The sequence below is a fragment of the Engystomops pustulosus genome, chromosome 9 (genome assembly GCF_040894005.1).
Source record: "Engystomops pustulosus chromosome 9, aEngPut4.maternal, whole genome shotgun sequence".
NCBI classification, from domain to species: domain Eukaryota; kingdom Metazoa; phylum Chordata; class Amphibia; order Anura; family Leptodactylidae; genus Engystomops; species Engystomops pustulosus.
Window position 1 is genome coordinate 4,321,723 of NC_092419.1, and position 20,685 is coordinate 4,342,407.

Below are 20,685 nucleotides of genomic sequence, written 5' to 3' on the forward strand. Positions count from 1 at the left end.
TAATTAAGATAATTAGTAAAACCTGTCAAAAACGGATGCCTTTTCTGCTTAAAAACGGGCCAAAAACAGGTTCAAACCGCCACCTGTGACCAAAGCCTTAATGACTGAACCTTATGTGGTCTTAAAGGGATGATCAAAACTACTTCACATTCGGCCCAGGTTGTCAAAATTAAACAAAATTAGTCATAACGAGGAGTCTGCTCTAACTGCACAGCCGGTGCACACTGCGAGCTGTCATTGGTCTCATCAGTGTCCGGCTGTGAGGCCAGTGAATGGTCTGTGGAGAGGACATCCCTGCTGCACACAACTGGTAAGTCTTACTATCCTGAGTCTTGATCCATTTTCTTTAATGAGGAATTACAATTTTACAACTCAGGTGGCAGAATGATTGTGGAAACAAAATCTATACAACAACAGTCCTGCTGCTACTCACTGCATAGACCGAGGAATGATTACACATCTCCCCAGGGGCAATTCCTAACACTGGCTGCACAGAGCAGTGTGTGTGAGCATAGACATAGCAGTGTGAGCATAGACATCTAGAGTAGTCTTGGGAATAAATCCATATCTCACACAGTCCTGCTGCTACTAACAACACATACAAACATATGTTTACACAGATTTTGACGCCCCAATATATAACGCAATACAGAGAGCACCACAGTGTAAGGAAACACCACCAGTATGCTTGGAGAACATTAATCCATATTTCACAGTCCTGCTGCTACTAACAACATACCCAAAGATGTGCATTGTCACTGGAGAGATGTGCAAGTATAACATAAGCTGTAGAGAGCACAGAGCACAGCAGTGTGAGGACACAGCCCCAGTGCACTTGGAGAAGCTACAATCCTGGAATATAAATGCATATGTAATAAATGTGACCAGGGGTAGGGGGGCCTTATCCTTCTCAAATTCTAAGAATTTCCCCAGTCACGCTGTCTCTATAGGCTCCAGCTGATTTTCACCCCAATTTTCAAACGGGAGACAAAGAGCCATAACAACTTTTAAACCAATAGGTTGAATAGGGACAGTTCTGGTCCATCTCAGCCCAAAGGCAACTACATATTTGGATATGTTATCTTCAGGAGATCACAGTGGTCCAATTCCTGGGGCTCTAGCACCCTTGGGTAGGGCCATAGCAAATGGGTCAGGTTTGGTATCAATGCGATCCAGAGATTTACCCGGATCCAATGATACCAGAACCACGACCCTAGGACTTCCCTTGAGGAGCTATGGCTTTTCCAGGGCTCTGGTTGTAGTACCAGGTAGGAGGGACCCATAATCCCTCCTGTTGGGTGGGCAGAGGTGTGTCTGCACCTGATATAATCAGGCACCTCTAAGGCCGCATCGTCTTTCACCTGGGGGAAACAATTTGCCATCACCAAGCGCAGGGAGGATCCTAAAGTGTGGACTATCCATCCCTATTAGGCCCACACACAAGGTAACTAACTTACTAAACTGCTGAGACTTGTAGTGCTACCTGTGTATTTGCAGTCTGTTTACTGTATATATCTATTGTGTGTAATATTAGTCTAGTCTGCCCTTAAGGCAATTAAATATCAAATTTAACCTGCATTGCTCTTTTATCTCGATACTGAACCCAAACGTCCCTGTTTTGCTCATATACATGCTACCGGGTTGGTTCCTCACCCTGTATAATCCCGTTACAGGCTGGGCTTATATTAAAGGAGAACTGGTGGCAGCTTCAATTGGGTTGATAAGGTTCTGTTTCACTGAGGCTGGTGAGAGGGATCTTATAGCCATTCCGGGCTGTGATTTATTGTTGGGCCGTATCCGGAAGTTGTGTGGACGACTTTAAATCACTTCCTGCGCCTCTCAGCACCCGTGCGTTCTGGGAGTGTCTATAAAAGGTTAACTAAGTGACATTGCGTACCCTTCAGGAGTCTGAAATGTCACGGTTTCCTTCACAGCATATATATCCTGCTGCTACTAAGAACATACACAAAGGTCTGATTACACATCCAGGACCTATACATAACTTAGACTCAGACTGTAGAGAGTTCAGAGCACAGCAGGGTGACACATTCCCTTTAAGCAGGTTGGAGGCTATGAACCCGCACTGATTATTACAAATTATCCTGATATTAGGGAGGTTTGGGTTCTGTAGCCCGGATACAACTGTAACAAATGCTCAGCTGTGGTAAGTATTAGCAGTTCCGGCAGTGACCACTAGGGGTCTCTCTTGTATAAGTTTTCTTCCCGCTCTGTGACCATTAATCCGCTTTGTATTTCCAGTGTAATCTACGGCTGCAGCAATAAAAGTGATTTCCATCCGCTGGTGTCGCGTCTTATTACATTATCTGATAAGTCACCCTGATATATACACTGCCAGGGCCTCATCCACACACTGTGCAAGACTACAACCCCCAGCATGCCCTGAGATGTGTAATAGCTGGAGAGCAAAATGTAATAATCCGCTGTGTGTGCAGCTGTGATCCTGACCTGATCGATTGGTCACGTCTGCTCCAGGAGTCCTCCTGTCCTGTCCACACACAACAGACATGACTAATCGATCCTGCACGGGGCCAGTGTAAATAATCACTGTCTCTCTGCAGCTGCGGTTACAAATGTCAGAAATGGAAGCCCTTTGTATTGTCAGTGTTTGTAGCTCTACTTATAGACCCCCTTTAAGGGGATGTACACTCACACGGGGGTCCTGTATCCGGCCTGTTACAGTACATACATGTCAATGCTTTGGTACACATATGAGCGAGCAACCAATCGGCTTCCAGCTCTCGATGTAACCCTGCAGTAAGTGCAATAATCTGATTGGTTGTTAGCATCCACTGTGGCACCCTGGTGTTTGGGGCCCCTGAGCTCTGGTCATGACTGTCACTAACGCTCTCATCTCTCTAACCAGCTGTCTCTTGTCTCTTTGGCTCACGCTGCAGTCAGACGCTCGGACACGTCACGTAAGTCTGCATGTCCCTCCGTGTGTGTGCCTCCATCTTGTGCCTCCTCCTCCTCCGTGTTGCGTTTCCCTTGTTCATTTTTCTGATATTTTGCTTCCCATTGTTTTTCATTCCGTGTCATTCCTGGACTGAGCAGAGTCTTGAGTGGCGCCATATTGTAGGACATGATGTCACATGACCTGCAGCTCGTTGCTGGAGGGTGATAGGTGTAGCAGAGCTGAGTTTGATGTTTGAGCCGTAGCCGGGTCACATGATGCACGTCCTTAAAGGGGTTTACCAGCTCCTCCTCTGTCTGTAGATTCTGTATAAGAAGTGCGGCATCATGGGGAGACTCCTCTAAAGTTTTTGCCCACTTTACCTAATTTGGCTCATTTTGCTGGCGTTTTAAGTATGTTAAGGTTGGGAGGTATTCTTAAAGGGGTTGGCCACTTTACCTCATGTTTTTTGTAATGTGTCTGTGTGTGGTGGGGCAGGATATTAGGTAAGTCACCACAATACATCTAGTAATAGTTTTGCTCCACTTTCTTGACCTGTTTAGTGAAACCTCCTGTCTTTTTGGTCACATGATCTCTAACTGTCCATGAGCAATCTCCCTGCCAGGACCTAATGATAGTATTCATGAATATAAGATTAAGGTCCTGGCAGGACCTGCAAATACCCACAAAATGGGCTGAACACTACATACATTGTATGCAAATACAGACGGTCCCCTACTTAAGAACACCTGACTTACAGACGACCCCTAGTTACAAACGGGCCTCTGGATATTGGTAATTTATTGTACTTTAGCCTTGGGCTACAATAATCAGCTATAACAGTTATCACAGGCGTCTGTAATGAAGCTTTATCGTTACTCCTGGTTCTAATGACAACCCAACATTTTTAAAATCCAATTGTCACAGAGACCAAAAAATTTTTGACTGGGGTTACAATAATAAAGTATACAGTTCCAACTTGCATACAAACTCAACTTAAGAACAAATCTGCAGGACTTATCTTGTACATAACCTGGGGACTGCCTGTATAATAAGCCCCACCCACTGAGTAGGCACAACAAGCAAAACTTGCAATATTCTAGTAAAACAAGTAAAAAGAACAAAAAAACTCATTAGGCCTCGTTTATCAATGTTGTCCATGGCAACCAATCAGAGCTTAGCTTTCATTTTCCACCAGCTGTTTATAAAATGAAAGCTGAGCTCTGAGTGGTTTCCATGGGCAACTAGGACAGTTTTACCTCAGACACTTCTGATAAATCCCCCTGTGTGTTCATTTTATAAACTTGTGAATAGTTTTAGTTTTTTTTCCCCCCCAAGGTTAACCAATCATTTCTGTTTTCACTTTTTCAGGACTAGAATACAAAATTAAAGCCGCGTTGTGATTGGTTGCTATTGATTTTTCTGATCTGCCGTTAACAACCAATTGCAGCGCAGCTTTTATTTTCCAATGGTAGAATGTGACATGTAAGCTTTGTTGTGATTGGTTGCTGTATATTTTTATAGATATATACTTTAAAACTTGTTAATTTTGTTTCACCCCTTTTACGGTTCCTCCTGTGATTTCGGGGCACAGCAGGGTGTAATACTTGTCAGCCATTGAAACCTCTGGGGGTGTATGAAATGTACGGCCAGCACTTGTCCTTTGGGGCTACAGTTCCCCCATCTTTTCGGAGGGTTATACTTTGGGGTCTATCGGTATAACAGAAGGTCCTGACAGTCCTGTCGTCCATTGCTGCGCTCAGTGTCAGGCAGCAGCTGCAAAAGCTCTTGACTTATAAGATGTATTTAAAAAAAAAATTCACTGTCTTTCCCCTTTCTAATAGTGATAAAGTAATGAACCTCCTGTATACAGGATATAGGGGGCTGCAGAGGGTTTAAAGGTGACTGACTGGATAATTAAAGGGATTTTATTACTAGATGATTGAGATACTGGGTTTTTTTTTGGCTCCGAATAAAACCTCCTCTTTAGAAGTGATTTTATTAATATCTAGAAATCTACACAAGGTCAATACGAATGACTGACGTGTAAATTATTAATATCCAGGCCCCATACGGCGAACCGGGGGATGTAATTTACCAGTGGAGGAAACTCATAAATATTCAATCGTGTTTTACAATTAGAAGGACATCAAACGGCGGACGAAACGCAACCACAAGAGGTCGTCATGGAAAAAAAACCACATTGACGTTATTTAATGAGACGAGATATAAGAGGCTGTGAATGGCGGTGAGAGCTGCAATACCAGGCACGGCCTGAAGGCAAAGGGGGCAGTGTGTCTGCTAGGAAGAGATATAAACCTAGACATCCCCTTTAACGTTCAGGGAAAATGATCCTATGTAAGGAGCTGTTTATGTTTTAGCTCGGTATTACCTTATCTACGCTGGGTGGCGTCGCAAATTTAGTGTCCTCCCTCCCAGTGGGGGGCGCTGTTTTATAGTTAATAATAAAGATCATAGAGTGTTGTACTCAAAAACTTCCAGAATATGTCAGAAATGTTACCTAAATAACAGCGTTCTACGCCGCGCCGCCATATACTGCAGAAATGTACAGACAAGGTCTTAAAGGGGTTGTCCGATGGAAGACAGGGTCTGACTACAGGGACCTGTGAATGCCTACATATGGCCGGCGCTCCACTTTCGGGCTGTTGTGAGATTGTTGTATGAGCTGCTCCAATGGAGTCTAGCGCCAATCATGTAAACGCAACAGTCACATATTCTCCTGATCCCTGAGGATCCAGGTGGTGGACCCCAAAGGATCAGGTACTTCTCCCCTGTCATGTGGATAGGGAATCAGTGTCTTCCACGAGACAACCCCTTTAAGTGGTTGACATTTTTGCAGAATATTCCGGTTGCAGTTGTTTCGGCAGTTTTGGGGCACAACACTTTTTGGTACTAATTGGGCGCTCTATGGTATGGATATTAGTAAACTGCGTAATGGTGCCCAATACTGGAAGGAGGACGCTATCCCTGAGGGAAAGAATCATATCCTGGACAATTCCTTTAAAATGTTCCCACATTTCTGATATCCGTATACAAGAGCTCCCCACTGGGTGTAATGAGCACCCAAAACTCTGTCCAGGCCCTGGGATCTCTACTTAACATTGGGTCAAAATTCCCATATACAAGGCGGTCCCCTACTTAAGGACACCCAACTTACAGGCGGACCCCTAGTTACAGACGGACCCCTCTGCCCCCTGTGACCTCTGGTGACCTCTCTGGATGTTACTATAGTCCCCGGCTGCAGTGATCAGCTGTAAGGTGTCTGTAATGAAGCTTTATTCATAATCCTTGGTCCCATTACAGAAAAAATTGAAAAAATCCAATATACAGTTCCGACTTACATACAAATTCAACTTAAGTACAAACCCAAGGAACCTATCTTGTACTTAACCCGGGAACTGCCTGTATGTTTCACGAGCAAGAAAATCCCCCCGAATGCCCTAAGGGGGTCAAGTAATTTTTATTAGCCAATGCCTCGCCCCCATGTTTTCGTGGGGTTCTCTGAGCCCCCCGGTCTGTGTACGTTTGACCTTGTTGAATGTTTGTTTGGACATTACGTATCTATAGGATGAAAAGAATGTCCCCGGTAGAGATTGTTTGTACATGATATCCATTAGTGGGTTCCTCGTCTCCTTGACTCGTCTGCAATGCCCTGAGCTCATTAGGTAGCGCTCCGCCGCGTCCTCCATCCGCCGCATCTATATATATGTGATTTATGATGCGTCACATGACGCTCCCCGGTAGTCCGTCTTCCTGCTGTATGCGCTCCTGGGCCGTGTATACACATGTAGACGCGGGCTGTGCTCCTCGATGATATAATTGGACGGGTTGATTCCCACCGGTGTCCCGCTCCTGGAGTGAAATGCAGCTCGGTGGACGCGGAGGAGATTGACGTTACTGCTCCCCCTCCCCCGCTGACATCCGTTCTATAACGGACCCAATGGAGCATTTCATTACTGCAATTCCATTCATTTTTCTTGTCGCGCTGCAAATTCTCCACAATATGTCAGTGCGCTAGGATATGACTTGTGCAGGGGCCTCTATATAATTCTACATTCAAAACTTTTTCTGCTGCTCGCATACTGTATGGTTAGATCACTGTGTAGCAACAAAAATAGGGTCATGCAGACCTCTACCATTGTGACAGAGGGTCCTCCGGCGGGCCCAGGCTCTGACCTACCAGTGTGACAGAGGGTCCTCCGGTGGGCCCAGGCTCTGACCTACCAGTGTGACAGAGGGTCCTCGGGTGGGCCCCAGACTATGACCTTCCAGTGTGACAGAGGGTCCTCCAGTGGGCTCAGGCTGTGACCTACCAGTGTGACAGAGGGTCCTCCGGTGGGCCCAGGCTCTGACCTACCAGTGTGACAGAGGGTCCTCGGGTGGGCCCCAGACTATGACCTTCCAGTGTGACAGAGGGTCCTCCAGTGGGCTCAGGCTGTGACCTACCAGTGTGACAGAGGGTCCTCCGATGGGCCCACAATATGACCTTCCTGCGTGACAGAGGGTCCTAATCAGGCCCATACTGTGACCTACCAGTGTGACAGAGGGTCCTCCTCAGGCACAGGCTGTGACCTATGGTATGGGGCAACAGAGTCTGATTAGTGTGTAATTTTTTGCTCCTAATGAGGGTCTAAGGGGAATGTAGATGCTAAAACTGCTGGAGACTCCCTTATAATGTGATTAGCTCAGATAAGACGTTTCGCTTCCCTTAGTGTTAGGACTCAGTGATTGTTGCATACAGAAACGTCAGACTGCAGCGCAGGGAACCCAGGGGCAGACTGTGCAGTGGGATATTTTTTCCGATGGACTTGCCCTTTAAGGCCTGGTGTGTATTGGCCTGACTTCACCTGCAGTACGGGAAGCGAGTCCCTGAGAAGACGGGGTTAAGAACCTGCGCTGTAATGTCATTACATTTGTTCTTACACTTGGATATTATGCAGTAAGTCCGGGAGTTTAAAGCTTTTTGCTGCAGTATCAGATGACGCGAGGAGAACCAATGAAATCCTGACGCTCATCACACGTCCGAGATCTCAGCTCTGAATCATAGAACTGCAGAAACACACAGACAGCACGAGTACGGGGTCCTTATAGAGAGAGTCCCTGCTACCGACCCCCCCCCCCCCCTCATCAAACCTGCACCCCAAATACCTAACATCACTGCTACCGACCCCCCCCTCATCATCAAACCTGCACCCCAAATATCAAGCATCAGTGCTACAGACCCCCCTCATCAAAATTGCTCCCAAGCATCACTGCTACCGACCCCCCTCATCAAACCTGCACCCCAAATATCAAGCATCAGTCCTACAGACCCCCCCTCATCAAAACTGCACCCCAAATACCAAGTTTCACTGCTACCGACCCCCCCCCCTCATCAAAACTGCTCCCCAAGCATCACTGCTACCAACCCCAAAATACCCCAAATATTTGCACCCCAAATACCTAACATCACTGCTACCGAACCCCCCTTATCAAAACTGCACCCTAAATACCAAGCATCACTGCTACTGACCCCCTTATCAAAACTGCACCCCAAATACCTAACATCACTGCTACCGAACCCCCCTTATCAAAACTGCACCCTAAATACCAAGCATCACTGCTACTGACCCCCTTATCAAAACTGCACCCCAAATACCTAACATCACTGCTACCGACTCCCCCTTATCAAAACTGCACCCCAAATACCTAACATCACTGCTACCAACCCCCTCATCAAAACTGCACCCTAAATACCAAGGATCACTGCTACTGACCCCCTTAGAAAATCTGCACCCCAAATACCAAGCAGCACTGCTTCAATTAGATGTTATTAAAAAAAATGTTCCTGTGTGAAGATAATTTCCCATAAATGTCGTCATGTTGTCCCTTAGAAACGAGATAGCTTCCTCGGATACGACCACCTCTGCTGGAGTGAGTACACAAAGAAACAAAAGGTTTTTGTATACAGAATGTCCGGGAGTTACTGCAGGTCCCACAGCCGTCCTGTGGTAATGATCGCTGAATCCTGGTGGTCCGGCAGGACTCTATAGCCCAAGTCTGGCCACTGCTGCCAGAGTGTGAGGTGGTCGTACCCGAAGAAGCTATCTGGTTTCTAAGGGACAACATGGCGACCTTTATGGGAAATTATCTTCACACAGAAACATTTTTTTTTAATAACATCCAATTGAAGAAATGTTTATATATGGAAGATTAATGAAACTGAATGTGTGTGCCCAGACAAGAATATCCCTTTAATACTGTGGCGCTTAGGCCCCTCCTGAAGACATCTATGATTATGGCTGCTGTACTACATGTACCCCTGACCCCTCCTATATCACTGCTATACTACATGTACCCCTGACCCCTCCTATATCACCACTATACTACATGGGCCCCTGACCCCTCCTATATCACCGCTATACTACATGTACCCCTGACCCTACTATATCACCACTATACTACATGTACCCCTGACCCCTCCTATATCACCACTATACTACATGTACCCCTGACCCTACTATATCACCACTATACTACATGTACCCCTGACCCTACTATATCACCACTATACTACATGGGCCCCTGACCCCTCCTATATCACCGCTATACTACATGTACCCCTGACCCCTCCTATATCACCGCTATACTACATGGTCCTCTGACCCCTCCTATATCACCACTATACTACATGTACCCCTGACCCCTCCTATATCACTGCTATACTACATGTACCCCTGACCCCTCCTATATCACCACTATACTACATGTACCCCTGACCCCTCCTATATCACCGCTATACTACATGTACCCCTGACCCCTCCTATATCACCGCTATACTACATGTACCCCTGACCCCTCCTATATCACCGCTATACTACATGTACCCCTGACCCCTCCTATATCACTGCTATACTACATGTACCCCTGACCCCTCCTATATCACTGCTATACTACATGTACCCCTGACCCCTCCTATATCACCGCTATACTACATGGGCTCCTGACCCCTCCTATATCACCACTATACTACATGGACCCCTGACCCCTCCTATATCACCGCTATACTACATGGACCCCTGACCCCTCCTATATCACCACTATACTACATGTACCCGTGACCCCTCCTATATCACCGCTATACTACATGGACCCCTGACCCCTCCTATATCACCGCTATACTACATGTCCCCTGACCCCTCCTATATCACCGCTATACTACATGTACCCTGACCCCTCCTATATCACCGCTATACTACATGGGCTCCTGACCCCTCCTATATCACCGCTATACTACATAGTCCCTGACTCCTCCTATATCACCGCTATACTACATGTACCCCTGACCCCTCCTATATCACCACTATACTACATGTACCCCTGACCCCTCCTATATCACCGCTATACTACATGGACCCTGACCCCTCCTATATCACCGCTATACTACATGTACCCCTGACCCCTCCTATATCACTGCTATACTACATGTACCCCTGACCCCTCCTATATCACCACTATACTACATGTACCCCTGACCCCTCCTATATCACTGCTATACTACATGTACCCCTGACCCCTCCTATATCACTGCTATACTACATGGCCCCCTGACCCCTCCTATATCACTGCTATACTACATGGTCCCCTGACCCCTCCTATATCACTGCTATACTACATGTACCCCTGACCCCTCCTATATCACCACTATACTACATGGTCCCCTGACCCCTCCTATATCACCGCTATACTACATGGGCTCCTGACCCCTCCTATATCACCGCTATACTACATGGGCTCCTGACCCCTCCTATATCACCACTATACTACATGGGCTCCTGACCCCTCCTATATCACTGCTATACTACATGGTCCCCTGACCCCTCCTATATCACTGCTATACTACATGTACCCCTGACCCCTCCTATATCACCACTATACTACATGGTCCCCTGACCCCTCCTATATCACCGCTATACTACATGGGCTCCTGACCCCTCCTATATCACCACTATACTACATGGGCCCCTGACCCCTCCTATATCACCGCTATACTACATGTACCCCTGACCCCTCCTATATCACTGCTATACTACATGTACCCCTGACCCCTCCTATATCACCGCTATACTACATGTACCCCTGACCCCTCCTATATCACCGCTATACTACATGGGCTCCTGACCCCTCCTATATCACCACTATACTACATGTACCCGTGACCCCTCCTATATCACCGCTATACTACATGGGCTCCTGACCCCTCCTATATCACCGCTATACTACATAGTCCCTGACTCCTCCTATATCACCGCTATACTACATGTACCCCTGACCCCTCCTATATCACCGCTATACTACATGTACCCCTGACCCCTCCTATATCACCGCTATACTACATGGACCCTGACCCCTCCTATATCACCGCTATACTACATGTACCCCTGACCCCTCCTATATCACCGCTATACTACATGTACCCCTGACCCCTCCTATATCACCACTATACTACATGGTCCCCTGACCCCTCCTATATCACCGCTATACTACATGGGCTCCTGACCCCTCCTATATCACCACTATACTACATGTACCCCTGACCCCTCCTATATCACCGCTATACTACATGTACCCCTGACCCCTCCTATATCACCACTATACTACATGGGCCCCTGACCCCTCCTATATCACCGCTATACTACATGTACCCCTGACCCCTCCTATATCACTGCTATACTACATGTACCCCTGACCCCTCCTATATCACTGCTATACTACATGTACCCCTGACCCCTCCTATATCACTGCTATACTACATGTACCCCTGACCCCTCCTATATCACCACTATACTACATGGTCCCCTGACCCCTCCTATATCACCGCTATACTACATGGGCTCCTGACCCCTCCTATATCACCACTATACTACATGGGCCCCTGACCCCTCCTATATCACCGCTATACTACATGTACCCCTGACCCCTCCTATATCACTGCTATACTACATGTACCCCTGACCCCTCCTATATCACCGCTATACTACATGTCCCCTGACCCCTCCTATATCACCGCTATACTACATGTGCCCCTGACCCCTCCTATATCACCGCTATACTACGTGTACCCCTGACCCCTCCTATATCACCGCTATACTACATGTACCCCTGACCCCTCCTATATCACCGCTATACTACATGTACCCCTGACCCCTCCTATATCACCGCTATACTACATGTACCCCTGACCCCTCCTATATCACCGCTATACTACATGTACCCCTGACCCCTCCTATATCACCGCTATACTACGTGTACCCCTGACCCCTCCTATATCACCGCTATACTACATGGGCTCCTGACCCCTCCTATATCACCGCTATACTACATGTACCCCTGACCCCTCCTATATCACCGCTATACTACATGGACCCCTGACCCCTCCTATATCACCACTATACTACATGTACCCGTGACCCCTCCTATATCACCGCTATACTACATGGGCTCCTGACCCCTCCTATATCACCGCTATACTACATAGTCCCTGACTCCTCCTATATCACCGCTATACTACATGTACCCCTGACCCCTCCTATATCACCGCTATACTACATGTACCCCTGACCCCTCCTATATCACCGCTATACTACATGGACCCTGACCCCTCCTATATCACCGCTATACTACATGTACCCCTGACCCCTCCTATATCACCGCTATACTACATGTACCCCTGACCCCTCCTATATCACCGCTATACTACATGGTCCCCTGACCCCTCCTATATCACCGCTATACTACATGGGCTCCTGACCCCTCCTATATCACCACTATACTACATGTACCCCTGACCCCTCCTATATCACCGCTATACTACATGTACCCCTGACCCCTCCTATATCACCACTATACTACATGGGCCCCTGACCCCTCCTATATCACCGCTATACTACATGTACCCCTGACCCCTCCTATATCACTGCTATACTACATGTACCCCTGACCCCTCCTATATCACTGCTATACTACATGTACCCCTGACCCCTCCTATATCACCGCTATACTACATGGGCTCCTGACCCCTCCTATATCACCACTATACTACATGTACCCCTGACCCCTCCTATATCACCGCTATACTACATGGACCCCTGACCCCTCCTATATCACCACTATACTACATGTACCCGTGACCCCTCCTATATCACCGCTATGCTACATGTACCCCTGACCTCTCCTATATCACCGCTATACTACATAGTCCCTGACCCCTCCTATATCACCGCTATACTACATGTACCCCTGACCCCTCCTATATCACCGCTATACTACATGTACCCCTGACCCCTCCTATATCACCGCTATACTACATGTACACCTGACCCCTCCTATATCACCACTATACTACATAGTCCCTGACCCCTCCTATATCACCGCTATACTACATGTACCCCTGACCCCTCCTATATCACCGCTATACTACATGTACCCCTGACCCCTCCTATATCACCGCTATACTACATGTACCCCTGACCCCTCCTATATCACTGCTATACTACATGTACCCCTGACCCCTCCTATATCACCGCTATACTACGTGGCTGCTTAGGTTATATCAGGAGGATCTGGTGTGGCTTTAGGTCAGTGAATGCTTTTTGGTTTTGAGTCCGGCGCCCGGAGCACTCAGAGACAACATACAGGCTGCTCCCAACCAGAAGCCATTTTACAGGACCAAGACTCCTCCTCCCGGTTATTAAACATGGCCGCCTGTGGTCTGCACCTCTCTGCAGTAAAGCAGCCTCAGCAACCCGCACAAGATATGTTTAGCTAATTAATTAGTAATTAACCCCTGCTGCTGTGTGACACAAGGGGGAACGGCCGACAATTCAGCGGAGCAGCTCTGCACAAGAGTAGACCAAAAGCCAAAGCCAACGAGAAATGTCTCCACTCCTGGAGTTCCCCTCTCAATGACCTAAAAGGCAATTCCTGTCATAGCTGAAATTAGTTTTTGGTACCTGCTAAATTTCTTAAGACTAGAGAACAGAATGAATTGATGTTCAAAATGTACAGGAATATAACTACTATAATTCTGCCCCCTATGTACAAGAATATAACTACTATAATACTGCCCCCTATGTACAGGAATATAACTACTATAATACTGCCCCCTATGTACAGGAATATAACTACTATAATACTGCCCCCTATGTACAGGAATATAACTACTATAATACTGCCCCCTATGTACAGGAATATAACTACTATAATACCGCCCCCTATGTACAAGAATATAACTACTATAATACTCCCCCCTATGTACAGGAATATAACTACTATAATACTGCCCCCTATGTACAAGAATACAACTACTATAATACTGCCCCCTATGTACAAGAATACAACTACTATAATACTGCCCCCTATGTACAAGAATATAACTACTATAATACTGCCCCCTATGTACAAGAATATAACTACTATAATACTGCCCCCTATGTGCAAGAATATAACTACTATAATACTGCCCCCTATGTACAGGAATATAACTACTATAATACTGCCCCCTATGTACAAGAATATAACTACTATAATACTGCCCCCTATGTACAAGAATATAACTACTATAATACTGCCCCCTATGTACAGGAATATAACTACTATAATACTGCCCCCTATGTACAAGAATATAATTACTATAATACTTCCCCCTATGTACAGGAATATAACTACTATAATACTGCCCCCTATGTACAAGAATATAACTACTATAATACTGCCCCCTATGTACAGGAATATAACTACTATAATACTGCCCCCTATGTACAGGAATATAACTACTATAATTCTGCCCCCTATGTAAAAGAATATAACTACTATAATACTGCCCCCTATGTACAAGAATATAACTACTATAATACTGCCCCCTATGTACAGGAATATAACTACTATAATACTGCCCCCTATGTACAGGAATATAACTACTATAATTCTGCCCCCTATGTAAAAGAATATAACTACTATAATACTGCCCCCTATGTACAGGAATATAACTACTATAATACTGCCCCCTATGTACAGGAATATAACTACTATAATTCTGCCCCCTATGTAAAAGAATATAACTACTATAATACTGCCCCCTATGTACAAGAATATAACTACTATAATACTGCCCCCTATGTACAAGAATATAACTACTATAACACTGCCCCTATGTACAGGAATATATATATGTACAGGAATATAACTACTATAATACTGCCCCCTATGTACAAGTATATAACTACTATAATACTGCCCCCTATGTTCAAGAATTTAACTACTATAATACTGCCCCCTATGTACAAGAATATAACTACTATAATACTGCCCCCTATGTACAGGAATATAACTACTATAATACTGCCCCCTATGTACAGGAATATAACTACTATAATACTGCCCCCTATGTACAGGAATATAACTACTATAATAATGCCCCCTATGTACAGGAATATAACTACTATAATTCTGCCCCCTATGTAAAAGAATATAACTACTATAATACTGCCCCCTATGTACAAGAATATAACTACTATAATACTGCCCCCTATGTACAAGAATATAACTACTATAATACTACCCCCTATGTACAGGAATATAACTACTATAATATTGCCCCCTATGTACAGGAATATAACTACTATAATACTTCCCCTCTATGTACAGGAATATAACTACTATAATACTGCCCCCTATGTACAGGAATATAACTGCTATAATACTGCCCCCTATGTACAGGAATATAACTGCTATAATACTGCCCCCTATGTACAGGAATATAACTACTATAATACTGTCCCCTATGTACAGGAATATAACTACTATAATACTGCCCCCTATGTACAGGAATATAACTACTATAATACTGCCCCCTATGTACAAGAATATAACTACTATAATACTGCCCCTTATGTACAGGAATATAACTAATATAATACTGCTCCCTATGTACAGGAATATAACTACTATAATACTGCCCCCTATGTACAGGAATATAACTACTATAATACTGCCCCCTATGTACAGGAATATAACTACTATAATACTGCCCCTTATGTACAGGAATATAACTACTATAATACTGCTCCCTATGTACAGGAATATAACTACTATAATACTGCCCCCTATGTACAGGAATATAACTACTATAATACCGCCCCCTATGTACAGGAATATAACTACTATAATACTGCCCCCTATGTACAGGAATATAACTACTATAATACTGCCCCTTATGTACAGGAATATAACTACTATAATACTGCTCCCTATGTACAGGAATATAACTACTATAATACTGCCCCCTATGTACAGGAATATAACTACTATAATACCGCCCCCTATGTACAGGAATATAACTACTATAATACTGCCCCCTATGTACAGGAATATAACTACTATAATACTGCCCCTTATGTACAGGAATATAACTACTATAATACTGCCCCCTATGTACAGGAATATAACTACTATAATACTGCCCCTCTATGTACAGGAATGTAACTACTATAATACTGCCCCTCTATGTACAGGAATGTAACTACTCCTCTTTTCTTAGTAACACTTCTTACTTCTCTCCATGAACATGAGATTGTGGAAGATTCTGCAAAAATCCCTTTGACCTAAATACAAACTGAGTGAAGGCAGGAGCTTGGGAGGGGATGACCATGTATGGGGCTTCTTTCATCTTCTGTACCTTCTGCTCTTGTGTTATTCTGGGGGTCACCCTCTGCTGCGGACCCTTCCCTCTATGTGTGACACCCATATCTCCGGGGTCTTAGAGGAAGTGTCACACAGGAGGACTGAGAGTCTCCTGGAGTCTTGTAAACTATCTGCTGACATCTGGCGTTTTCCCCGACTCGTTGCTTCTGGTGCAGATTGCGGAGCTGATGTTGGATGTGGAAGGAGGAGGGGACGGGATTTTCGGAACTTTTAGCTGATGACGTCTAGGATTCCATACAAACATCTCCAATACTAACCCCTAGCATTCCCTTCATCTCTCCTTCTTCATATCTCCCTCCATCCTTTCCTCTTCTTCTTTCTGTTTCTCGCATGATCTTGCCCGTATCCTTCTTATTTCCACCATCTTCTGTGTCATTGTTTCCCTCATCTTGTCTTCCTCTTCTTCTTATTATACTTGTTCTCCTTTTTCATCCCCTCTTTATGTCCCTCCCTCATCTGACTTTACTTCTTCACCATCTTGGCTTTCTTCTTTCTCTTCATGAGTATTTTGCTTTTCCCCCTTTCCTCCCCTTCATCTGTTTCCCTTTCCGTCCTTTTCCCTTTCTCATGTTTCTCTCTGTTTTTCCTCTTCTCTCCCATATCTACTTAATATCATGATGATTCCTCCATCACCTTCTTATTCCTTCTTTTTACTCCTGCTTTTTACTCATCTTCTTCTTCTCTTTCTCCATCCTCCTCGTTGTCTCCATCTCCTCCACCAGTTTTCTTTCCCTCTTCTTCCTCTTTTTCCTGGATGATCACCATGAGTATTTCCTTCATCCTCTATCACTCCTCTTCCTCTTTCTTTTCATCCTCTGCTTCTTCTCTTTCTTCTTTGTCTTACATTTAGCCTTTCTTGCTTTCTGTCTCCTTCATCATTTTTTGGGGGTTTCCACTATTTTCGCCCATCACTTCTCCTACTTCATGGTGTTTCTTCTCCACCACCTTCTTCATCTTCCACCCCTCCTCTATTTTCTCCTTTATTTTATCTTTATCCCCCCACCTTTCCTCTACCATTGTTTTCTTCCACTTTTCATCTTCTTATTCCACCTCTCCTCCTCTGCTCTTCTTCTCCACCACCTTCCTATTCCATCCTCCTGGATTCTCTTCGTTCTCTTCTTCTTCTCTTGTCTCTTTATCTTCTTCCTCTTTTTCCTTCTTCTTTTTCATCCCACCCTTTCCTCTCCACCACCTTCTTCATCTTCCTCCCCTCCTCTATTTTCTCCTTTATTTTATCGTTATCCCCCCACCTTTCCTCTACCATTGTTTTCTTCCACTTTTCATCTTCTTATTCCACCTCTCCTCCTCTGCTCTTCTTCTCCACCACCTTCCTATTCCATCCTCCTGGATTCTCTTCGTTCTCTTCTTCTTCTCTTGTCTCTTTATCTTCTTCCTCTTTTTCCTTCTTCTTTTTCATCCCACCCTTTCTCTCCACCACCTTCCTATTCCATCCTCCTGGATTCTCTTCGTTCTCTTCTTCTTCTCTTGTCTCTTTATCTTCTTCCTCTTTTTCCTTCTTCTTCTTTATCCCACCCTTTCTCTCCACTTTTATTCTTCCTACTCCACCTCTCCTCCTTTGCTCTTCTTCTATGATATTCTTCTACTTCTCCATCTTTTTCTTCATAATCTTATTCCGCTTTTTCCGCCCTCATGTCTTCTCTTTTCCTTATTATCCCTCTTCCTCAACGTCACCTTCCATCTCTCCTATATCTTCCTTATTCCCCCCATCCCTTCTGATTATTATTCAGTGCGTCCACATTGGTCCTGGTGACCATATGAATAGCGTTCCCCCTGAGTGTTCATTCATCCATTGTGGTCTTCAGGCTTCTCAATGGTCTTTTCACAATTCTATCTTTAGAGAGAAGCCACAATCCCTTCAACGTCTTCAGTGACTGCCGAGAATTTGATAGAAAATAGTTTGTAATTGTGGATTTCAGGTTCTAGAACCTGTAGAAGGTGACTTCATCTCTTCATGCCTTGTATCTTAGAGATATGTGGACAATCTTCTATCAATCAATGCTCCGTCAATTGGTTAAACTTGTGGAGTGTTGTATTGTATGGTGGAGATTTCTTTGAGGGTCTCCCCCTCTTGAACTTGGTTTCTTTCCAAAATGAGATAAAACTTGAGCCATGAGCGCAGGTTCCGTAGGTTCTCCTGGATCCTCTGGATCCATTCTATGGTCTAGTCCGTTCTCCAGGGGTGTAACATATGTTCATTGACACATACTTGTATATTTATGCTTGGTTTTTCTTAAAGTTTCCTAAACTCTTCTCCTTTGTGTCTGGGATTGAGTTTTGCTCCAAATGTATATTTTCCAAGGTTTTTGGAACTTTTCCATCTTGGTTTTTCTTATATGATAACTCTAGAGGGATCTAACGGAGCAGAGTTTGTAATTTGGTACAGCTCATCATGAAATCCTTGTGTTATCTTCCGTTCTTCATATAATTACAGATAATTGTTCAGCGTTTTCTTAACTTGGGGAAATATTAAGTCCACAATCAAGTGGTAAAGAGTTTGTTGAGTGCCTTGGCTCTGCTACATCCATCTCTGTGTCTGGTTTGATGGTATCGCGTTGGCACCTTCTCCATCAGCTGTCATTTGCTTGTCACCTCTGTCCTGTATCCATTGTATCTCCCCCTGCCCCTGTCACGGCCCCCTCCTTTCCCCTTCTCTCTCATTTCCTATTCTCTTTGTAATCCCTCGCTCCCTTCGGCGTGGGTGACATCATTGTGTCTCCTCCTCCTGCTCGCTCTCTCCATCTCTCTGTCGTTCTCTAGACTGCAGAATTAAATCAGGAATCGTGCAGATGCTGCGGCGCTCTCCTGCCACATCCATGGGCTGTCTCGCTGCACTAGCGCTGCCTGTCTAATTTAGTCGCTAGCTGTCTCACCGGATTCCTAATTTCCCATTCTTTCTGCATTCACTGATCCCTGTCATTCCCTGCTTCCCCGCATCTCTCCATCCTGACAGTCTAATTGAGCGCTCTCTCTCCATTCCACCTGTTCTCTCTGCGTCCTGTTGATCTTTGTGCTTTACAGTCTTTGCCATCTGTTTAATAATTTTTGGTGTATTTTGCCTGCGCCCTCCTGCCCCCAGCACTTGCACTCTCGCACCTTTTAACCCTCTTGCACTTCTTTCCCTTGTATCTACGTGTACAATGTCTCCATTTATACCTCGTCTCTCAGGCCTCCTGTTACCCCAGTTCTCCCCACTCCCCCAATGATGATGTCTCCCCCACTGGCCATGTCTCTGTCTCTCTGTGTGCCTGTGCTGACTCTTTTGCTATGTGATGCGGTCTCAGGTAAGAAAGCCTTGCACGTGGGCGCTCTCTTCCCCATGAGTGGGGGATGGCCTGGGGGACAGGCCTGTCACCCAGCCGCACAGATGGCCCTGGAAGACGTCAACAACAGAAGGGACATACTGCCGGAATATGAACTTCGACTTATTCACCATGACAGCCAGGTGAGTGCTGGTGAGGGGTTGGTGGTGGTAGTGGGAGCAGTGGTGATGGAGGTGGTGATAGTGGTGATGGTGGAGGCATTGATGATGATGATGGTGGTGGTTTTGGAGTCAGTGATGGTGTTGGTGGAGGCAGTGATGATGGTGTTGATGGTGGTGGTGTTGGAGGATGTAATTATGATGGTGGTGATGGTGGAGACAGTGGTGATGGTGGTGGTGTTGGAGTCAGTGATGATGGTGGAGGCAGTGATTACGATGGTGACAGTGGTGGTGTTGGAGTCAGTGATGATGGTGGTGGTGTTGGAGTCAGTGATTATGATGGTGATGGAGGCAGTGATTGTGATGCTGTTGGAGTCAGTGATAATGGTGGTAACAGTGGTGGTGATGATGGTGGAGACAGTGGTGATGGTGTTGGAATCAGTGATGGTGTTGGCAGTGATTATGATGGTGGTGGTGATAGTGCTGATGGTGATGGTGTTGGTGTCAGTGATTTATGATGGTGTTGGAGTCAGTGATGGTGGTGATTATGATAGTGGTGGAGCAGTGATTATGA

General features: G+C 45.3%; 1 protein-coding gene across 1 annotated transcript in view; it reads left to right on the forward strand.

Moving 5' to 3' along the window:
* GABBR1 (gamma-aminobutyric acid type B receptor subunit 1) overlaps positions 1 to 20,685 on the forward strand; it is an 81,474-nt gene that overhangs the window by 6,112 nt on the left and 54,677 nt on the right. The window contains exons 4-5 of the mRNA XM_072124803.1: positions 2,916 to 2,936; positions 19,975 to 20,135. Coding sequence (XP_071980904.1) covers positions 2,916 to 2,936; positions 19,975 to 20,135 — 182 coding nt within the window. The remainder of the gene's footprint in view (positions 1 to 2,915; positions 2,937 to 19,974; positions 20,136 to 20,685) is intronic.